Below are 18,798 nucleotides of genomic sequence, written 5' to 3' on the forward strand. Positions count from 1 at the left end.
TGCTGAGTTTCATATCTCCTATTTCCCAAAGCCATTTCACCTAGCCCAGCCCTCTAAAGCATCCGTCCCTGGGGTGAACTGTCCCTGTCCTCTCCTTGCCTGAGGACACACGCAGAAACAGACGCGCACACACACAAACATACAGGCAGGGCCATTACTCACATGGTATCACCAGGAGTGACTCATATTAATCACATTCCTCCAGGGGTGAAGAGAAACATTTAGAACTTACAAATGTTATAAATCTTTTTTGGCCGTCAGCGTTAACTCATTCTAATACACATCCTCTTTTATTCAACTTCTCTCCTGCCCCTGTCCCTCTCTGCCTTTCTTCCTCTCTGATCTTGCCTCTTACACTTCCTTCTTCTTCTCTCTCTTTTTTTGTCTCACTCTGCCCAGGTGATTCGAGATGTCCTGCTGTTAGGACACAGGCAGGCCTTTGCCTGGGTGGACGAGTGGATCGGTAAGTGTCGATTAGTGAAGGCGATGGCTCATGAAACATTGTTTAGTTTGTAACTCATCCCGGGATTTCAGTATATATATTTTTAAGTATTTGCTGTCACCCTGTTTATAATCTTTATGTGTTGTTTTCTATATAGTAGCATTTTTTGAATTACATGCCAGTGAAGCATCTTTAAAGGCTGTCATCTTGTGATGGTACTGAAGCCACATGGATGAGATATCCATTTCTATGGAAAACCATTTGAAGCTTCATTTCATACCTCCCCTGAGCCATTATTATTTAATTTTCTTCCAAGCTACTGTGCTACAGGCAACCTATCATAAATGTCTTGATTATTGGGTTTCTACAAGCTGCTGCAATAACAAATGTGTGAATGTAACCATATACTTACTCAGAAGCACACACACAAGACTATGCTCACCCCTGTGCTAGGTATTGGATTTGAAACGCACAGTGTGAACTCTCTCTGATCTTTCTCCCCACAGCTGTTTGACACTATGTAGCTCTCTGTTTGAAGAATCCCTGGTTAATGTACGTTTCAGCAGAGTTGTCAGAATAATCAATGTAAGATCAGACACCCAGCGTCTTCCCAGGATTTTAGCACATATATTTCAAAAGAGACCATTTTTATTGGCCAATATAAGACACTAAAGACATGTTCAAATGGTTCTTTGAAAATAGGACACTGGGGTACTGTATGTTTGGAAGTAACTCCGAAAGCCTCTTAAATAGGTGTCAAAAATATCGCAAGGACTAAACAGCAATCCCTTGATTTAGTACCAAACCTTTTTTGTCAAACACACACTCTGTCAGATCAGGTACCCCCAGTGACATTCATCATGCTCCCAATATGTTCTTATGGATGAAATTGCAACTGGATGTTATTTTACATTGTAACATAATTTGGTTTCATAGCTGTCAATGATTATGTTGTTTTGGTTAAGTTTTCATTTGTTTTCTACTCTCACTTGGAGAAGCAGAAGCTGGATGTTTCAATCTTTCGCCATCACTTACAGCTAACTACTTCACCTGCTCCTCCATAATTCATCACTTTTAACAAACCATTTCTAAACTGTTAGTCCATTAGTTGTTTATTTAACTGTTTCAATTATTAATACATTACTTTTAACTTTCTTTTTCAACCATTCATGCATTACTTTTAGCAGAGTGTCTCAACCACTTACAACTGACTGAGGATGATGGGCAGCTTACTGTTTTTACAAATATTCAAAAGATTATAATGATTTTTTTCCCTCACCAACACAATATAATAAATACAAGTGGCCCTAGCTGGGAATCACTGTTCTAGGACAACTTGACAAAGAATAGACTATTTTCATGCCAATCACATGACCTTGAACAATATTTAACTTCTGTGAAAATAAAGTACTTAAACCAAACACTTTCTTCTAAGCCTGAATCAGAATCTGGTTTATTGCCAAGTAGGTTTTCAACATATGAGTCAATGGCTTTGGTGTTATGGTGCATAACAATTAATGTAAAGCTGTAATGCCACCATCCTAACAGATATGACCATGGAGGAAGTAAGAGAGTATGAGCGCACCACACAGGAAGCCACCAACCTAAAGATTGGCTCCTTCCCCCCTGCCATCTCCATCTCTGAGAACCCCTTGCCATCCAGCACCCGCAGCGGCCCTAACAGCGCCCCGTCCACTCCCCTCTCCACCGAAGCCCCCGAGTTCCTGTCAGTGCCAAAGGAGCGTCCCAGGAAGAAGTCAGCCCCAGAGACCTTGACCCTGCCGGACCCAGGCCGCAGGGATTCAGTCTTCAAACTGCCCAGCTTTTTCTCCTGGAACTCCAGTCCGCAACCAGAATGAGAGCGGGGCTGTGCCACTGGTGAATGCCATCAACCTGCGGATCAGTGGAGGATGCCTGCCCAGCACATCCCACAATACCCCCTCAAACAGCTGAAGTGAAGGCGACTTTTCACGGTCCTGGTGGCCCCAGACCCCTCAGCAGACTTGCCGGTGTTACAGCAAAGCCAACAGCTCTCCGGCTACCTTTACAGGTACCGACAGGCTGTATGATCACCACAGCAAAAAGTCCTGTGAGGTCTAAAGGTATAGTGCGTCCCTTTGAGAGTCTAACAAAAGCAGCTGGAGGCTCATTCTTCTCTCCTGCTCAGAAAACAGTCAGCCAGTACCATGCATTAGGCAGTGTGGAGTCCAATTAGTCAGACTGAGTGTAGCATACATTCCTGAAAATGTTTAATCCCACAGAACATCACCTTGTTTTCATCCAAGCTCAGGGTGTGTTGACAACGTACACCGAGATTCAGTCACTGCACATTAACTTTACATGTACAGAATTTGTTGGTTTTTTTCCACTTTACCTTTAAAGATCAGAGTCTCTGGCTTTGTTGACCGGAGGTTGTGATTTAACATATCTATATATGTGGTAAGGACTTCTTTATGGCCACTGTATCAGTTAAGTATTATGGTTTTCACGGTCAGGTGTAAGGTGATTGTGTATTCTTGTATATACAGTACAGTATGAACATCAAATAACCAGTAAAATGTCAGTGCTTCAAAAAGAATATCATATCCAGTGATGCTGCTGCTATGAAATTGCTTGTGTATGTTAAAAGACATGACTATCTTCAGGTCTCTATCTTCTTTAACTGTTTATTTATTATAGTGAGTTCTGCCAGCCACGATGTCTGTTAATGCCTCATGTAATTGCATGATTTTGACTGCAGAAGCAGCTTTTAAATATTTGTGAATTAAATGTTTTGTTATCTCTGCTTCATATTTGATGTTGTGTTTTAACTGAGTTTTTACAGACTGGCACAAAGTGGTTTGTATGTTGTTTTGGTGCTTTATTCATTTCAGCTGTATTCATTTTTAATCATACTGTTGATGGGTTTATTATTCAGTGAAATGAATTAAATGCTGTTATATCCACAATTGTGTATGGTGTCTTTGTTAGCACAATTTACTTGAATGGAATTGAAAATAATTCCTAAGTAAAAATGACAAACTCATTGTTCTTTATTAAAATTTTAGAGATGATGAGCAGCCTTTGATCAGCACATAAGACAGTTACTTACTGTCAACTTTATCAACTCTACTCTAACAGCCTGTCCTGGACTCAAACCACCACAGCAACTATCAAACATCTAAAATAGCTTCAACCAGCCAACACTAACAAATCAACACCAAGGTGTCTTATACAGTTTCAGTCAGCATAGAACAAACAGCCATCAAGAATAGCACAACAGCTCAGTATGGGACTACACAGTATGAATGAATGGATTAGAGCACCCGATCACACATTCACTGCATTTGTAGAATTCATCATCAGTGACAGAGCGGACACATGTTGTCACAGCTGCACATTGTCCAGCATATGAGAGGCAACAATTACATTGGTATAGATTAAAATCCCTGATCCCACTCCATAAAGAGAAACCTGTATTCACCCAATAGAAGTTCATCTGCTGGGTTTCGCGCTCAGCAAAGTCAATAACATCACAGCTCAAGTTCAAATTCCTGCTCTGCTGTTCTTTATTGAGAGTGTAGCCAATTCAGCTAACGTTAGCCTCCGGCTGCACCTCGACAAAGCTAACATCAAAAACCTTAAAGAGTCCTGAGGTCTAACAAAGCGTTTCAGACAGAAGGTGAACAGCAGTGGTTCCCAGCAGCCAGTTGATTCAAGTGGAATCATCAACTGGCTGCTGAGTGTTGACGGGCATCGGTGGGCCATGAGTTGGAAAAGGCTGGGAACTGCTGGAGTACAGCATAGGATGTACAGTATAGGAAAAACAATGTCCTTTTAGAACACCGAGCCATGGAAATCCATTTTAGTAGACACCAAGAATGAAACTATAAACAATAAAAACGGTCATAATATGCCCCCCCTCAACCAAGCAGACATCTGCCCACCCACAGCTGGATGCTGCTCAAGGTTACTCCAGTTAAAAGGGAGTTTTCCTTGTTGTGACATGCGTGTGCATGGGGGAATGTTGGGTTATAGTCTAGACATGCTCTACATAAAAAATGCACCGAGATAACTTCTGTTAAGGTTTGGTGTTATAAAAATATAATTGACTTCACAACGGGTGTTGTTTTTTCTAGCAAGAATAAGACCTGCAATTTTTTCTGAACAAAGCATTATGTCTACAATTGTACAACACTCAAACATTAAACATGTGACTCAAGTCCACATCTGTGGTGGATTCTATAGTTCACCCTTCATTACTGTATAGTTAATAATGCACTGTAAGACCAAACATGCACAATATTATGCTTTTAAAAACACACTCATATTTACACACTGCAGCATAAGTCCATGCACAAACATTCATAGAGCCTCTTTTAAATAGACAACACAGAAAAAAGTCTTTATAAAAATTTCAAACTTTTATTTTAAAAATAATGACCTGAAAGTTACAGTGTTGGACACAGACACGTCGGCACAAACCCTTATTTAGCAGTGCATTTGGCCTATACTCAAGAGAATACTCTTGTTCACCACAATACATAATATAGTAAATATAAATGTTCATCATGTCTTTGCACAATACCATGACACAAGCCCAAAGAATATTTTGCTTAATACTCTTCTCCTATCCAATTCAATGACAGAATGTCAAGAAAATGTGAGTCAATGATGACAAAGTTGACTTGTTGACAAAGGTCAGAGCTTAAAATGTCTAAAGTTCAGTACGAGCAAAAAATGTAAATGTGACATTTACTGTATATTTTAAGAGCAAGCATTCATAAACCTTAAAAACCCAGGACAAAATATTAAATACATTTAAAATAAATTCAATGCTTATATAATGGAAGGTGTAATGACAGTACAAGAAAGTAGAGTAAAATTAGGTTATGTTTTCCCATCCTTATATGTAAACACAATGAAGCGACCACCAAACATCGAGCCAGTTGATACGTTTGTTAGGTGCAAAGAACAAGGCGTATTGTGTATTTCTGATGTGCGTGACTGTGCCATTGTTCCTTTTTTTTTTTTCCTTCATTATCTTTTCTCCAGGTCTCTGGTGAGGTCTTTTGTTCTCTGTCTCTCCTTGAGGTTACGGAAGGCATTGAGGAAAAATTCATACCAAAAAAAAGTGAAGCCTGTTGACAGCCCAGCCTTCACAAGGCTGGGCGAGAGGCCCTTAAAGAAGCCTCGGACACCCTCCTCTTTGGCTATTTGAGTCATGCAGTCCACCAGGCCTCTGTAACTCCGCACCTGCACATCAGACACAAGAGATAAGGATTAGACATCAGACCCAAGATATGTGCTCCAAAAATGTGAAAGATGCTGCAGAAGAGCTTACCTGCCCAAAGTGAACTCTGGCTGTCTCAAAGCCCCCCACCTGCAGTCTCTTCTTGAAGAGGTCAAAGGGGTAGGTGATTGTTTTGCTGATCATTCCAGCTCCACTGCCACAGACCAGGCTTCTCAGGTTTCCTTGAATAGAGGGCATAAAAAGTTACAGTACTTCAAATCATCATTCATCATTCATATGTGTGTAATATGTGCAGGACCAGATGCTTGCACTTCTCTCACCTCCTGAGTTTCCAGCTTTGGGCGGTGGAGCCAACAGGTTTTTGAACACATTGTAGAAGAAGAACTGCAACCCAGCGTAAGGAAAAACCGCCATGAGTGTTGGAGACAGGCCGCGGTAAAAAGTCAGTACTCCCTCAGAGCGGCACATGGTCGACACAGCATGTCGCAGATTCATGTACACCTGAGAAGACAAAGGGAGCATAACACAGGGTTTCAGCTCCCTGGACAGTAAGCAGCATAAAAAAGATCTGTTTTGTTCATTTAAGTTTTTTTTTTTAAGTTTTCCTGAAAAATATTTAAGTCTGCAAATCTGCGACAAAATAATTGATCATTACAAAAAGAAGCGCACTTCACCAGCATGGGAGCAAAAAAATCCCCACTTTAAGTCACTTAGGCAAAGAAATGATTTGTTGTTTTTAGTACGTTTACATAGAAAGTTGAACTTCCAAACTGGTATGTCAAAAAAAAATCCATGTGGGTAGGTAAACTGGACCACACAACATTTTCTATCGATTTCTAGCAAAAAGCTTTTTAAAGACAGCACAGAAAAAGAGATACAAGGGCTTAGGGAAAACCAGTCTGTATTCCCATCAACACTCACACTGCTGTAGGTGTTTGCTCATATTTTTGTCTTCCCACCACATTCACAGCGGCTTGCATTTAACTGAACAGAGGGCCAACGGTCCAAATCATCTGGGGTTTTTTTTGTGTGTTTTTTTCAATTAAATCAACTCATCAAAAAAATAAAAATAATAATAATAATAATTTGCGAGATGCCGTAATAACATCTTGACTACTATCATAGATAACGTTCTGACAGCTGTAGTACATCAGCAGTGGTGTGTGCTACCTTGGGCTCTCCCTGAGCTGCAAAGCGTGTGCGCAGTGTGTCCAAAGGTTGGCAGACCACTGTAGCAGAGCAGGCGGCCAAGCCGCCACACACAAAGTGAACTCCCGCCGTCTGGCTGTCATACGTTGTCGACTTGTGGACCACCTCAGTCAGACACTCAAAAGTGGCAAACTGCAACGCACACACATACGCACACAATGAGTACGTTTTGTTCACTACGGTGATGGTGTATTAGGACAGCTTTGTTTGTGTGAGCTTGCACTTTACAGGCCCTACCTGGACAGCCCCAAAGCCGATGGAGAGGAGCTGTGCCGGGATGTGGCCTTTCCAGAAAGCAGAGAGCCCCTCCTCTGAATGAATGCAGCGAGATGCCTGAAATAATCCGCAGTACTTTCCCTCTGGCTTCTGTGAAGACACTCGCTCAATCTGCAGCTGGTGGGGGAGAGAAATACTGATTATTATCAACACAGCATCGGACCTTTCTGCAGTTATTACAGATGTGTTGCAAACAATCCCTTCTGCAAATAAAATGAGTATTAAAGTAGACTGTTACTACTTGTAAGGACCACTTGAGCATCTCTACCAAGTACTTGCAGGTTTTAGTGCAAAGCTGTACTGACAAAACTCAGTGCAAACATAAACACACAGCACGATACAAACACCATAAACTGTATTTTCAAAATAACTCTTGATGATTATTCAGTCGCTAAGATGAGACATTTAGAGCATGAATGGCAAACTAATCAACTACTGATGACAGATATGCCTTAGAGCTACAATATAACAGTGTGTGTAACGTGGACGTCTGTTTTCCACATCTGAACATGAAGTGTACTTTACTGTACTGCCCAAACTTTGTCAAAGTTTTTGAGCTACATTTTCCGTGTGCATCTAATGTTAAGGAGTTTGGAGCACAACTACCACTAAGTAAACAATTTGAGACACCCGTTACATCCTCTGCCATGATCTATCAACACTAAACACGTATCATTATCAGATCTGGTCACAGGTGATGATGTACTGCACTTTGCTTTAATTGAAACATCTTCAAAGTCAGCATAAATTCTCGCTGAGCTCTCTTCTCGCAGCGGTGAGTCCGAGCTGCAGCACAGAGAAAGTGCGCAGCTGCATCATCACCTGAAATCTGATTTTAAGGATGTCAAATGGGCTGACGAGTGCTCGAGTGACCATCCCAGCGGCTGACCCGGCCAGCGCTGCCTCCTCTGGGGACAGAGTTGTGCCCTGAGCCCCAGGGTCATAGCCCACCATGTCTCCACGGCCTCAGTGTCCCATTAACACTGCAGACAGGGAAAAAAATCATTCAGTTATGTTGCAATGTTAACTTCAGCTTTTATTCAGTGGTTAAAAGACAGGTACACAGATGACAAAGACTAGAATGATAGATCAATTATCATGTGTTAAAGTTTAAGAATTATTTAACTAGTATTTATTTTAATTTAATACATCAGTGGTGTAATTATAATCCTTGACCAGCATCCCTAATCATGTTAAAACATAAATACCAAGACAAACTCTAATTGTCAGGATGATAATATGATATAATGAATAGAAATAGGTACGAAATGCTATAAAAAATAAATAAATAAATAAATAAAACAGATACAGTGGCAGTGACAGCATGTAGAGGACACGCTAACGGTGGGACCTTGAGACACAAGTTAAAAACATCAGAGCAGCTGTTCGCTTTGTACGGAAGCCCAGAGACTCAGGTGGACAAGCACTTACCTTGGAGCAAAAGTGGCTCATAAATACAACTACACAACAGGGCCGGACCGGGACAAGTGCGATTCAACATTATCATGACAAGTTCAGACTCCCATCGCACACCATGCACTGCGGATATCACTTCCGGGTAAGATAGCTAGCAGCGACTCCTTCTGTCAAAGAAGAAACATCTCGGCAAGATGATTCACCGCATCGCCGAGAACCGTCCGTTCATATTCACAGCACACCCACCCCCGCAGTCAAATTGTATAGTCTTATTTTGAATGTCCCCACCGGAAGTATCAGTGTGATATTGCGGCGTGGCCCCCCGATGGTCACCTTGCACGACTACACCTCTGTGTCGATCTCATTTGGAGTAATCGTGAATTACTTTTCAAAACTGCATATTTACCTACCTGCTGTAGCATTAAAACCTTTCAGTAAACAAACTAAATTCGGGTCTTTTATTTGCTTATTCTGATATTTGGTCTGTTCAGAATTTCCCTTTGGTGTTAACCAAGGTCAACACTGAGCCACTTCTTCGTCCTTGATCTTTGTCTCTGAGGAGGTGGAGAGGCAGGAGGAAAAATGTATTTCAATCTAATCCGTCACCCTGGAATAGAAAGATCAGATCTCTCTCTCTCAGAGAAAAAAAAATGTCATTTCTTTAGAAAATCATATTGCAAAAGATTTTGACCTTTTCATCAAGATACTTGGTTATTATCCTGCGGTGTTTCTAACAACCCTGTCGATGATAGCATGTTCAACAAAAACACTATTTGCAAAGAATAAGTAAAGACTTCTGAGACGCTCCTTGCTGTCATTGATGGTGAAAACACTTTGAAGTTGTATTTGTGCTGTTAAATGTTTAGAAACACCCCAAAAGACGTGATATTTCTGATGATTTTTCATTGCTGTATACAAATGTGCTGTTTGCTTTGATTTCTGTAGCTCAAAATTAAAACAGTAGTTTGACATTTTGGAAAAAAAATTCATGTCCACCAAAGTAAATTATACTACAAAAATGTTGTGGCTCCAGACAGAGATAATTATCTTGGGGGTTTTGTATTTATGTTTCTTTGTTTGTTTGTTTGTTTGTTTGTTTGTTTCTTTGTTTGTTTTCATATGTATTTATTCTAATGACTGCAGTCTGATCACCCTGCTGACATCGAGCCAGATACAAGAGGGTAAATCACTCACAGGAAATCCTCATTTTTGTTCTAAAAATATGATTACTTAATATCTGGTGGATTAGCTTGACTTAGTCCCAGTTTGTTTCTGTCATTATGATCATTTGAAGCTTTTAAGATTAGGTGAAATTATTAACCATATTTATGTCAACATGCTGCCCCCTAGCGGTCAAACATCAAGTTAGATACAAGAGCATAGTGACACGATTCCGGTTGAAACCTTCAGAATAAAGGTTTTATGTTTTACAACGGTGTAGTTATTCACTATGACCAACAGGGGGCAGAAATACACGCGTCAGAGCTAAGCGTACTGCTGACGGACAAGGACAAGATACACCAGCAGTGAACAAAAACAGAGCTGGCAATGAGCATCAAGTCGTGTGCAGAAATATAGAAAAAAAAATGAGGTGTGAAGGAGCACTGCGGTGGAAACGTGTGTGATCAGCCCTCTTTCGTTTTTGGTTACGTTGTTTTTCGGGAGGTGGAGGGCAGCAGGGATTCATCTTGACGTGACACTTCAGCTTTGAGAGGCTGCGTAGGGGAGCGTCTGCATCCACCCTGGAGAGACCAGCTTAGATGTGAGGAACTGGCGTTAAATTGGTGCAAAATTTCCCACCATATCTTCGTAATGTAAGTAATTCGATCATTCTTTTCTGCCTGCTCGAAATATATTTTTCTAGTTTCTTCGTTTTCGCGGGCGGCTGTAAAGTGAATGTGGGATTGGTGGAAAACTTGACGCTAACTCGTATTAACGTTAGGTCTCTGTCAAACACACACGTTATAGCTAATTAACTGTTAATTAATAGTGATTATTAGCGAGTTTACAGCAACGCAGCTGTGCTAACGTTGCCGTTACTGTCGTTAACCCAGCGATAAACCGAAATAACGTCACCCAAGTGGACGGTTAGCTAACGTTAACGCTACATGTTGTTAGCCTCAGTTAACTGTTTGTAATGGGTTCGCGGCTAATACGCTGATGTTCAGTATATCGCTAATTAAAAGCATGTCTTCCGCTTGTGTTGTGAGTTAAATCTGTTGTTTTGGGATATTGAGTGACCTCTCAGTTGACCCGAGTTTGCCCATGTAATCCCTCCTATCCCTCGGTGAATGAGCTGTGGGATGCAGTCAGTTTGATGACAGTACAGGATTTTGTGGTTATTGTTGTCCCAGAGATTGTCCTCTGGTCTCTGTCTGTAACGCAGTTTGTACCCAGGCTGAAGCAGAACCTTAATCTGTGTTTGGAAAAGCTCACACTTGGGAAATACCTGTTATATGTTTTACTGTTATAAAATGCAAAAGTAAGAAAAAAAAAAAAAAAAAAATTTTGTGGTTGGATCTTTTCAGCCGTCTATGATGGAAAACTCCACTGAAGACTACAGGATCCAGTCATTTGACCTGGACACGCAGATTTTGTTGAAAACAGCCTTGAAAGGTCAGCATTTCACAGCCCTGCTGTCGGCATCTAATGCGTGGATGATGAACATCTCCAACCATCTTTTCGTAAATGCATTTGTGTTTCTTTTAGATCCAGGTTCAGTGAACTTGGAGAAGGTTTCTAACATCATCGTGGATCAGTCTTTGAAGGACCAGGTGTTCAGCAAAGAGGCGGGACGCATCTGCTACACCATTGTACAGGTCCATACTGATGGCAGTTTGAGAGGCTGGTTGTCCATCACCATTAAACAGTAGCTGCTGTCCATGTTAGTTTGTTTGCAGCAGCGTGCACTGACTAAGACAATGATCGCCATTCAGACAGACGGATTTAAGAAACTAGAACAAGACTAACATCTGATTGAGTCCTCTTAACCAAATTGTCAATCCTCTTACCTTATCAATGCCTGACCCTAGAGCAACAGGAGGCTGTTAACCCAGCTTTCCCACACCACTGTGACTTCCTGCCTTTTTGTCTGTACTCCACGCTCTATTATCTGACATGATTCTCTCTCTTTCTGGATTACGTCGCACAGGCTGAGGCCAAGCAGAGCAACGGAAATGTGTTCAGGAGAAACTTGTTGAACCGACTCCAGCAGGAGTTCAAGGGCCGTGAGGAGACCCGGGGTCGCTCGCTGCAAGAGTGGGTGTGCTACGTCACGTTCATCTGTAACATCTTTGACTACCTCAAAGTAAGAGCTAGAGAGCGCTTTACTGTTGTTTTTTGAGCTATTTCAGACCTCATCACGTTGTCATGCCTTAATCATGAACACAGAGCAGCACTGTTAAATTACTCTGGATCAAAACCTTTGTAAAATGACTTGTATATTATCTGTTAGCTGTCACCTTCTGATGTCTTTGATTACATCTTGTGTAGGAGATTTTAATTTCCTAAAACTTATCACAACCACCAACATGTGTACATGAGCTTTGTCAATGCGCCATCTTTAAAACCTTGCTTGTATAGAAAGTAGTTAATGTCAGTGGTGGGAAAATGAGCCTGGAAACTGTGATTGTCACATCGACAGAAGCCTGACTCAGGTTTCATCCTTTACAATGGCTTATTGTTTAGCTGGGTCCGTTTACACAGGTCAATTTGACATTGCCAGCCGACGCTCATTCTTTACTTGTGTGGAAGGGAAATTATAGGCAAGGACTTAATGCAGTCGCCTCGATGAGAGTTGCACTCTTTTTAACACTATTAACAGTCAGCTGCTGTAAACGTTCTCCATTTTCGTCTTGGCATTTAGGTGAACAACATGCCGATGGTGGCCCTGGTCCATCCTGTGTACGACTGTCTGATGAGGCTGGCCCAGCCAGATGCTCTAATGAATGAGGAAGAGGTGAGGAAGCGTGTGTAGTTATCTTCATTTTATTTGGTTAAATGCTTAAATACTTTTGAACAGACATACATTCTCTGTAGCTTTTGTGCCTTGTATATCATACATGAGAATTGATTATTTTTACATGTACTTCGGCTCTATTCTTTGCACTCGTTACCTGGATAATAGACAATGTAACACTAGTATTGATCTCATTAGAACAGCATTAATATTAATAGATAATTACGATAGTTTAGAAATCTGTCCCATCTAAAAGGTGGAGTTTTCCTGTAAACCAACAAAAATGATTTACATTTAGTGTTAAATACATTGTGTGTGTTGTTGAGGTCTAACAAACATGATAAATGTGTTTCCTTCCTCATCAAACCTCGGCATAGATAATTTTTCTTAAAAGTTTCAATCCAGCATTGTTTAAACGTTGAGTTGATAATAATATATTCAATTACTAACCAACAAAAAACCCAACATATTATAACAGATTTTCTACAATTTGCTGACATTTTTACCCCCTTTAATCTCAGTTAAATGACAATTAAATGACAGTTAGTTAAATGACACCATAAAGAGGTGGAATCTGATTGGTTCTCCTGTCTGCATTTCTGAACACTGATTGGTGCTTTGCAGGTAGAACCTTACAGAACATTATAGGAGTTAGAGAAATGATTTTGAACATGAAACCTTGTTCTTTTTTCAATGAGAGGGCAAATTATGGATTAAACTACAAAAAATATTAATTATTTGTCAAAGAAGAGTTTCATGTAAATAACTAATTTAAGATAAAATGCCGGTTATAATTAACAACATTTAGTATTACAACCATCCTTTCAGAATATTCTCTAGAGCAGTGGTTCTCAAAGAGGGGTCTGGCGACCAGGACCCCCATCAAGGATCCCTTTGGTTCCCAGCAAAAAGGAGGAGGTTTATTTTCACTATAATTCCATCCATAAGTAACACAATGACAGAATGTATGACTATTTTGGTAATAAAAGCAAAATGTTTGGTGACTAGAGGTTGGTACACGACAGAGGTGTGTGCGTGTGTGTGTTTTCATTTTGAGGAGTATTTGTAATATCCAGCACACGAGAGGGAACACATGAAGCCCCAGCTGCCGGTGTCCTATAGCACTTCTCCACTCACAGCATACTCTCTTATGGCATCTTATTGTGGTATGCCAGTTGCACTGTGGCTGACAAGAAGGCTCTGGTTCGAGTCATTAAATCAACACAGAAAATCACCTGCAAACAGCTACCTTCAAGTCAGACACTTTCTGATTTGGTTTCTTATTGTATATGTTGTAAATGTGTAAGAATATGGGCACAAGCATTATAAGGAATATTATTTTTGTAATAAACACCCTTTGATTGTTACACAATGCTAAAAGTTGTCAAGTTTCAAGAGGGAATCTGTCCTCCCCCTCCCCCCTGCAGGTGGACTGCCTGGTACTGCAGCTGCATCGCATCGGAGAGCAGCTGGAGAAGGTGAACGGCCAGCGCATGGATGAGCTGTTCTTCCTGTTGCGGGACGGCTTCCTGCTCCAGGAGGGCCTTAGCTCCATGGCCCGTCTGCTGCTGTTGGAGATCCTGGAGTTCAGGGCCGGAGGTTGGATGCTCAGCAGCACCGCCCACAAGTACTACTACAGTGAAATTGCAGACTAGGACGGTTGCAAGGACGATGGTGCCGAGCAGCTTTTTGGCAGCTGCACTAGGAAACTTTCAAGCACCTTGGACACCTCTGCTTAGTCACCACTGAGTCTAAAACCAGCAGTTTCATGACAAACAGCGACACCTTCCAGGTAATCAGCGGAGGATTTGTGAAGATGGTGGCTCATAGTGTAACAGACTTTGATTTTGCTGGATTGTTCCCTGCGTTTGATAATATTACTGAGACGTGGTGCCGTGGATGTGAAATGTGCAATAGTTCAGGAGCTGAAATTCAGTTCACGAGGTTTAGTCACATTCAGGAACACTTTGTTTTAAAGTTTGATTACGGCTAGAGAAGCTGAAGATCTTTTTTATGTTTTGTTTTGTTTTGTTTTTTTTAATCTTTCTAGCATTCCTGTTTTGAGAAGACATTTCAACTGATTTTTACCAAATCAAAAGGAGTTGGAAAAGACATTCCAGTCAGTTGCAAGCTGATTTGGTCTCTGCTTTACCTTTTATTGTTGTGTGACCAATTTTTTAAGTAATTGAAGATGAATATTTTAAATATTTAGTTAAATATTTTATTGTAGAATTGAGTTTTACAAAAGGTTTGAGTTGCAGTTCAGAGGAATTTTCTGCCTAATTTTCCCTGTGGGATTCCTGTGTGACTGTTTCTTTGCCACTTGACGTGAAGCTCGGATAAAACATTGACTTAATTCAGGGATTTCCTTTTCTTTTGTCTTTTTGTGTTCCAGCTCAACTTATGAAGAAATGACCGAGAGTTTGGTTACATTTCGTATTTAAATGTTTTCTACAGATAAATAGGTCAGATATTGAATTGATTTCTGGATTCACAAGTTTCATTTGTTAAACAAGTCGTGCCAATGTAACATGCACAGGATCATCCAATACAGCTGACGTGACAGAGCTTTAACTCTTCATTTGTAGTCAAGGTGCTTTAGGAGTATTTTCCTCCCTTCACATACACCGTCACGTTGAAGAAAAGCATTTTGCATTTGAATTCAGGTTCCACAGCATTGGCAACGCTATGTAGCTGAACTCTAGTTTCATGTTGGAGTCTGTTACCTTTGTTTATTTCAGTGACAGCTCTAATGTCTATAACCAAAGCTGTGCCTTGGAATCAGACAGACGCAAGCATAGGACAAACTTCATGTGGTTAAAATATTACACCACTCTGAAATGAAAACCTGTACCTGTAAAATGTAAAATAGGAAAGCTTAATATAAAATTTACTTTCACAGCAGTCAGACAAATCAGCCAAACATGATGAATTCTTAGAGAGAATCTTCCACGTTAAATAAAATTTAAAAAAATAAATTAAAAAAAAAAAAAAAAAGCTCTTGAGACATTACTTGAGGAAAGTTAGGCCATGGTCAGGATTTAGGAAATTTTGTATATCATCTCCCAAAATCCCTTTTTCTAGATTTACACATAAACTTTGGTATTTGTCACTACATTCAGAACAGAAATAGGTTAAATGATGTGTTACTGACTGCAGTATATGTTGTCTGTATGTCTGTATTTTCTTATAGTGTTGCTACATTTTTACATCACTCAGTTCCATTTTTTATGGTTGGGTTGTACATTTAATGCAAATTTATTTGTTCTAATAAACCTCTGGAAGTTTTTCCTTAATTCAGTTCAATGTGTTTATTGTGTTATAATTAACAATACAACTGAGCACAACTGTTTATTGTACATGATACAATTTCTCAATGCAAAAAGTGACAGTAAGCTATGTTCAGTCAGCTATACACATTTCACTTCTTCAACGGCACTTTTTACAGCATAGTCCTTTCACCAATGGATTTTCACGGTGTTCGCTATTTACAGTTTGAGCGACACAATGTGTCACTGAATCTTCCATGACCAGCACAACATCGGTCCGCTCTGTCAAACCGAAGAGACATTTGAATTGATAGTGTCCGGAGGAGTTTGTTTCTACCACCAGCGGTAGTGAGCGTACGCTCTGTTGGCTTCAGCCATCTTGTGCAGCTCATATTTCTTCTTGATTACGTTGCCTTCCTTGTTGGAAGCTGCCATCAGTTCCTGGGAGAGTTTTTCATACATGTGTGTGCGTCTGTGTTTGTTGTTCCTGCACTCTGTGATCATCCATTTCATGGCGAGGAAACGACGTCGGTTGTCAGTAAGAGGGATGGGAACCTGAGAGGAGACCTACAGTTAAACTTCTTTATGTTTATGCTTTGTTGCCACATTTGTGCCAAACTTTTTTTCTGAAGAACAAACTTCAGTGGCCTGTCACTGACCTGATAGTACTTTCCACCTTTCTGTACGCTGGCCAGCCCAACCACAGGCTTACAGTTTTCCAGAGCCTGGTGAAAGATGGCGTAAGGGTTACACTCAATCTCGTCCTTCTTCCCCTCTGGAGCTTTGTGGTATTTCTCCACCTGTTTCCTCTTTATATTCTCCAGGGTCTGTGGGAAAAAAAAGAACAGCAGCAATTAGTGCTGTGCATTATTAGGCCAACAACACTTTAGTGTGAATTTGAACAGTGTCAAGATCTGTGTTTTTGTTTTTACTTGTGTCATGATCTCTCTGGCCAAAATCTTGTCTCCGTGTTTCATCATCATGTTGATGAATTTACTGAAAAGCAAAGACAAAAATAATCAGCTTTGACTGAGTAGATGCAATGAGTGATGCCCTGCTGCAGTGACCTGAGATGGTTGTTTCACCTGAGGACTGGGTCATCGAAAACAGAGCTGGTGACTCCGGTGGTTGCTGCCTTGATGGGTCTAAGCACTTTGAGCTGCCGCTCCTCCTTCTCCTCAGCAGTCAGCTCCGTCTCCGGTCTGCTGTACACCTCCTTCCTGACCTCTGGCTCCAGATAGTACGGGTTATACCTGCTCCATCTTACCAGGAACACTCTGCAAACGAAGGACATACAACGAGGTTTAATGAACAGTAGCAAAAAATGAATTGGGAACTATTTTGGTTATTGAGTAATTGATTACTTCTTTTTTTTTTTTTTTTTTTTTTAAGAAAAAGTGGCCTAGATTCACTTTGCACAGGCAGAAATTTGCTGGACTTCTCTGCGACAGTAAAGTCAACATCAAGTTTTGGACTGTTGATTGTACTAAACAATCCCAAGAAAACACTTTAAAAAGTGGGAATTGCTGACTGGCATTTTTTCACCATTTTCTGACATTGTAGTCACTAATCTTCATAAATCAATTAATGTTAATAATCACAAGAAATTAATTTATACACATTAAATTGTGAAGGAATCCCTGAAATGATAAGTAAATCAACAGCGCATCAGTTACCATGAATTCTGATAATTTTATTTTATTTTTTTAAAACTAAACATTCTGTTTTATATCACTGTAAACTGAAAATCTATTGGTTTGGACTGTTGGTTGGACAAAACCAGCAATTTGAACCAGTTCCTCACATTTTGTAGACTAAAGACTAAAAGGTAAAAAAGATGATGATTATTATTATATAACTGAGTGATCATGTACAAATTCTGAACATTTTTTAAATCTTGACATGCAGTAAGGAGTTTTGAAACCATTCAAATCAATTAACTAATTAATTGATAAATTCTTGTTTAAATCCTCACTAGTTTTCAACGTCATCCTAAAGCTTTCTCTGTTACATGTCATTGTAAACTAAATATGTTTGAGTTTTGACTGAAAGTGTGATGCTTTTTGGGCTCTGGAACATGTGAAGGTCATTTTAATCTGTTTTGTGACATGTTATAGCGTAGAGCAATTAGAGCTGCAACAACCAATCCATTAATCGATTAGTCTATTGTTAGAAAACCTATAGTCAACTACTTTGATAATTGAATAAGCGGTGTAGTCGTATCAAATATCAAAAATCTGCATATAATAAACTTTACGGTTCTTTGTTGTACATGACAGCAAACTGGATATTTTTGGGTTTCAGACAAAATGAGGAGATTTGAAGACCTTACATTGGCCTGACAAATTATTGACGTAACGACTAATCGACTAATCAAGAAAATAATGGGCAGATTAATCGATTAGCCTTATTGCAGACATCTTGCTCTGCTCTGTTGAAGTAATGGGAATATGTCGCTATATTGGACACGTTATAAAGTAAATTATTAATTAGCTAGTTAAAAATTGATCGACATTAATGAATCGATAATGTAAATAATAGCTTTCTGCAGCTGTGGCTGATAAAACATTTAGAAATACCTTGAGCCAAGTAATCACGTTAAGTGAAAACGTTAAGTTACAGTCTCATTTTGATTCTGAATGGCAGGAATACTACGTCTGTAGCATAGTTAATAAAATAATTAATATTAAACAGACAGGTATTGGTAGTTAAGGTATATCTTTACAAAAGTCATATTTACCTTGGTGTCCACGGTTTTAGTAATCCCGACAGGGAGGCAGCCATCTTCACAATGTGAGCGTCAGTGAGGCCCCCGGCTTAGTACCTCCTGCAGATGCCTTTATAAAATAATACTGATAATAATAAAAAGGCAAAAGAATAAAAAATAAAAAGCGGGAGTGTCTCGTTCGGTAGATTTTAATTTCAACATCAAGGTTTTTTTTTTTAAATGTAAAATCCCATGTAAAATTATTTCGTAAATGATTTCGAGCATCAA

General features: G+C 39.9%; 4 protein-coding genes across 5 annotated transcripts in view; 2 read left to right on the plus strand and 2 right to left on the minus strand.

The window, feature by feature from the left end:
- LOC139618151 (cytoplasmic phosphatidylinositol transfer protein 1-like) overlaps positions 1-3,384 on the plus strand; it is a 46,564-nt gene extending 43,180 nt beyond the window's left edge. The window contains exons 8-9 of the mRNA XM_071473827.1: positions 400-463; positions 1,991-3,384. Coding sequence (XP_071329928.1) covers positions 400-463; positions 1,991-2,301 — 375 coding nt within the window. The 3' untranslated portion in view covers positions 2,302-3,384. The remainder of the gene's footprint in view (positions 1-399; positions 464-1,990) is intronic.
- Positions 3,385-4,830: 1,446 nt separating this feature from the next.
- On the minus strand, positions 4,831-8,729 carry slc25a19 (solute carrier family 25 member 19). The gene is made up of 7 exons (XM_071473829.1): positions 8,592-8,729; positions 7,983-8,143; positions 7,122-7,277; positions 6,846-7,016; positions 5,996-6,176; positions 5,766-5,896; positions 4,831-5,677 (listed from the first exon to the last, which is right to left on the minus strand). The coding sequence occupies exons 2-7, from the start codon at positions 8,112-8,114 to the stop codon at positions 5,462-5,464; spliced, it is 987 nt and encodes a 328-aa protein (XP_071329930.1). The 5' UTR covers positions 8,115-8,143; positions 8,592-8,729; the 3' UTR covers positions 4,831-5,461.
- A 1,523-nt stretch (positions 8,730-10,252) lies between these two features.
- Positions 10,253-15,531, plus strand: mif4gdb (MIF4G domain containing b). Of its 2 annotated transcripts, XM_071473834.1 has the most exons (6): positions 10,253-10,390; positions 11,105-11,192; positions 11,286-11,395; positions 11,728-11,883; positions 12,442-12,534; positions 13,962-15,531. In XM_071473834.1, the coding sequence occupies exons 2-6, from the start codon at positions 11,111-11,113 to the stop codon at positions 14,187-14,189; spliced, it is 669 nt and encodes a 222-aa protein (XP_071329935.1). In that variant the 5' UTR covers positions 10,253-10,390; positions 11,105-11,110; the 3' UTR covers positions 14,190-15,531. The 2 variants fall into 2 exon arrangements, with proteins under 2 accessions (XP_071329935.1, XP_071329934.1); XM_071473833.1 differs by having other exon boundaries at positions 11,105-11,395.
- A 341-nt stretch (positions 15,532-15,872) lies between these two features.
- mrps7 (mitochondrial ribosomal protein S7) lies at positions 15,873-18,675 on the minus strand. The gene is made up of 5 exons (XM_071473835.1): positions 18,544-18,675; positions 16,889-17,080; positions 16,736-16,799; positions 16,463-16,630; positions 15,873-16,358 (listed from the first exon to the last, which is right to left on the minus strand). Exons 1-5 carry the CDS (start codon positions 18,585-18,587, stop codon positions 16,137-16,139), a joined length of 690 nt encoding a protein of 229 aa, XP_071329936.1. The 5' UTR covers positions 18,588-18,675; the 3' UTR covers positions 15,873-16,136.
- Between the last annotated feature and the right edge of the window lie 123 nt (positions 18,676-18,798).

The sequence above is a fragment of the Trachinotus anak genome, unplaced genomic scaffold (genome assembly GCF_046630095.1).
Source record: "Trachinotus anak isolate AG129_WGS33_773 ecotype Australia unplaced genomic scaffold, CSIRO_AGI_Tana_v1 ptg000003l, whole genome shotgun sequence".
Lineage (NCBI taxonomy): Eukaryota > Metazoa > Chordata > Actinopteri > Carangiformes > Carangidae > Trachinotus > Trachinotus anak.